Below are 2500 nucleotides of genomic sequence, written 5' to 3'. Positions count from 1 at the left end.
TAAATATTGAATATCAATAGTAATGATGAAAGTAGTGGAAATGATGATGATAAGAAAAATGTCAATGCTGGATTAACGAAAGGGAATACACATCGAAATTATACACACACACAAACACGCACATTCTCTCTTTCTCACACACACACACACAGAGGTAGATGGTTGTCTTTAGTGTTTTTGTTAGTGGCGGCCTTTCTTTATCAGTCTGTCTCTCACACACATGCCCGAACGCACATAACACGTTCACTCACTAACACAAAAGCATTAACACACACACGCCTCCCTCCCTCGCCTCGTCCGGATGCTATGGCCACAGAGGGAGATATTCATCGGTTAAGGAGTTTCTAATTTCCGCGATCAAATGAAATAAATAGTTTGAAGATAAAAATACGAACAGATTGTGGCTGATGATGTTATCGCTAACAAAGGCAATAAAACCGAAATAAAGATACTCATTAATGACACAAAATACAGCAATGGAAAGTGTATTACTCTTTGTGTCTTTGAAAGTCCTAGACATTTTTGTGATATCTATTTGACAGGCATTATCCTTTCAGAAATGGCGAGAGAATACGGAAGAGACTCGACCATTCGTCGTGAGAGGATCTTTATTTCTTTGATAAAATTTTCCTTCCTGTTTTTCCTACCTACCTCACTCCCCATATCCACCCGTATGCCGTTGCAAGAAGGAAATTGCAAGGGGATCAGAATGGCCAAATCAGTAACTCTAGCTCTTTGCTTCTCGAATATCCATAGCTTTTCCTTCTGGAACATCCTCTCAGACATCGTCTCAGCATCCCTATCATCCCGAGAGAAGATCTGGCAGCATCTATCTATTTCCCGACCTATCGCCTTCCTGCCTCTCTCGTCCGTCCAGATCTGCCGAACCAGTAACCCCGATAACATTTTCTTTTGGAAAAGATTGCGGACATAAAAGGACTTTGGTCTGCGAAATGCCTCAAGGAACGACCAGATTTGCAATAAACATTCTGAAGAGGGAGATATCGTCAGTGATAAATATATATATGGCTTTCCTTCAAAAATCCCTCCGTCATTCTCTTTACTCTTCTTAGTATTATTCTTATTCCTATTCCTCCTCTTCTTCTTCTTTTTTCTTCTTCTCCTCCTTCTTCTTCTTCTTCTTTTTCTTCTCCTCCTCCTCCTTCTTCCTCTTCTTCTTCTTCTCCTCCTCCTCCTTCTTCCTCTTCTTCTTCTTCTCCTTCTTCCATTTACTTTTTCTTTCTCCCTCTCTCCGGTCCTGCTCGGGTGACTTCCCTTCAATAGGTTTAGAATCTAGGCCTATCAGTTGTCTCCATCTCATATTCTTCAACGTTGTTTATTGTTTATTCTTACTGTCACTGTTACCATCATCATGATTCCTACTTCATCATCGTTATTACCACTGCTCTTAGTACTGTGATTATTTAGTTATGATTAACATCTCTATCGTACTTTTATCATATATACTTACCTCATACCACTATCATATCATTATCATTTTAATTACGAATGCCATTTCTAACAGTGTTGTGAAAACCTTTATTGTAGTTATTATTGACTGCTATTAGCGTTCTTACAACTTTCTGTCTGTATGTATTCCTTATGCATACGCTTGATAGGTAAAGATGAGGATCAGCCAGCAGGTTTATTACACAAAACTTGACAAAAAAGTGTTTACAAGAAGACAACAGGGAGAGACTGACCCTCACGCACAGCCTTATGGGTAATGCTGGCGCGACATTCAAATGACGTTTGAAGAAGGTTACATTACTGTATACAGTGTGAATAGTTGCTTTAAGTATGTTTTTTTCACGCTTCCCTAATTACATATGCTTAGTATATGATTCTACACACTTTCATCAGTATGTTTCTCATTGATATTGAATTATCATTACTTTTACTATGACTGTTTTTTTCTGTGATTATTGTTAATGTTCATATTGTCATTTTCTTTATCATTGATATCGTTCATTATCATATTACTTCATTTATATAACCGCATTGATTTTATTATCATCGTCATTACCTTCGCAGTTGTCATGGTCAATGTTATCACCTTTATTATTGCAAGAATGAACAGTGGCATTGCCTTCTTGCTATTATCATCATCACAATAGGCCTATCATCATTATCAAGATTATCACTAACCTTATCCTCATCTTTATCATATTCTTCATACTTATCATAATCATCTGCTGACGTCATCGTTGTTAGTATGTATTGTACCTGATGTTTTTTATTGCGAGTTCGTGTTGTACGTCTTGTTGCATCATCATGTTGCATCGTCATGTACCCCAATACCCTGATTCGCAACACAAAGAAACGCAATAGCCGAAAATGAATTTAAAACAAAAAAACATTTTCCTTTATTAATTTTTTCTTTTTTTTTCTCCTATCCATTTGCTCTCCCTCGCCCTGTCCCTCGTGCTCTTGTCTCGGCGGTTCCCTTCCCTCGGCCTGTAGGCCTTCCGTAGAGATTGATTATCAAAGTGGCATCATA

At 37.9% G+C, this 2500-nt stretch overlaps 1 protein-coding gene across 1 annotated transcript in view; it reads right to left on the bottom strand.

Moving 5' to 3' along the window:
- Positions 1-2500, bottom strand: part of LOC147470177 (uncharacterized) — a 16163-nt gene that overhangs the window by 8800 nt on the left and 4863 nt on the right. The window contains exon 2 of the mRNA XM_086545640.1: positions 652-909. Within this exon, the coding sequence (XP_086401766.1) occupies positions 652-909 (258 nt within the window). The remainder of the gene's footprint in view (positions 1-651; positions 910-2500) is intronic.

The sequence above is a fragment of the Penaeus japonicus genome, unplaced genomic scaffold (genome assembly GCF_977035675.1).
Source record: "Penaeus japonicus unplaced genomic scaffold, GWHDUDI00000001_assembly GWHDUDI00000016, whole genome shotgun sequence".
Lineage (NCBI taxonomy): Eukaryota > Metazoa > Arthropoda > Malacostraca > Decapoda > Penaeidae > Penaeus > Penaeus japonicus.
This window is presented reverse-complemented; position numbering and strand designations above follow the sequence as displayed.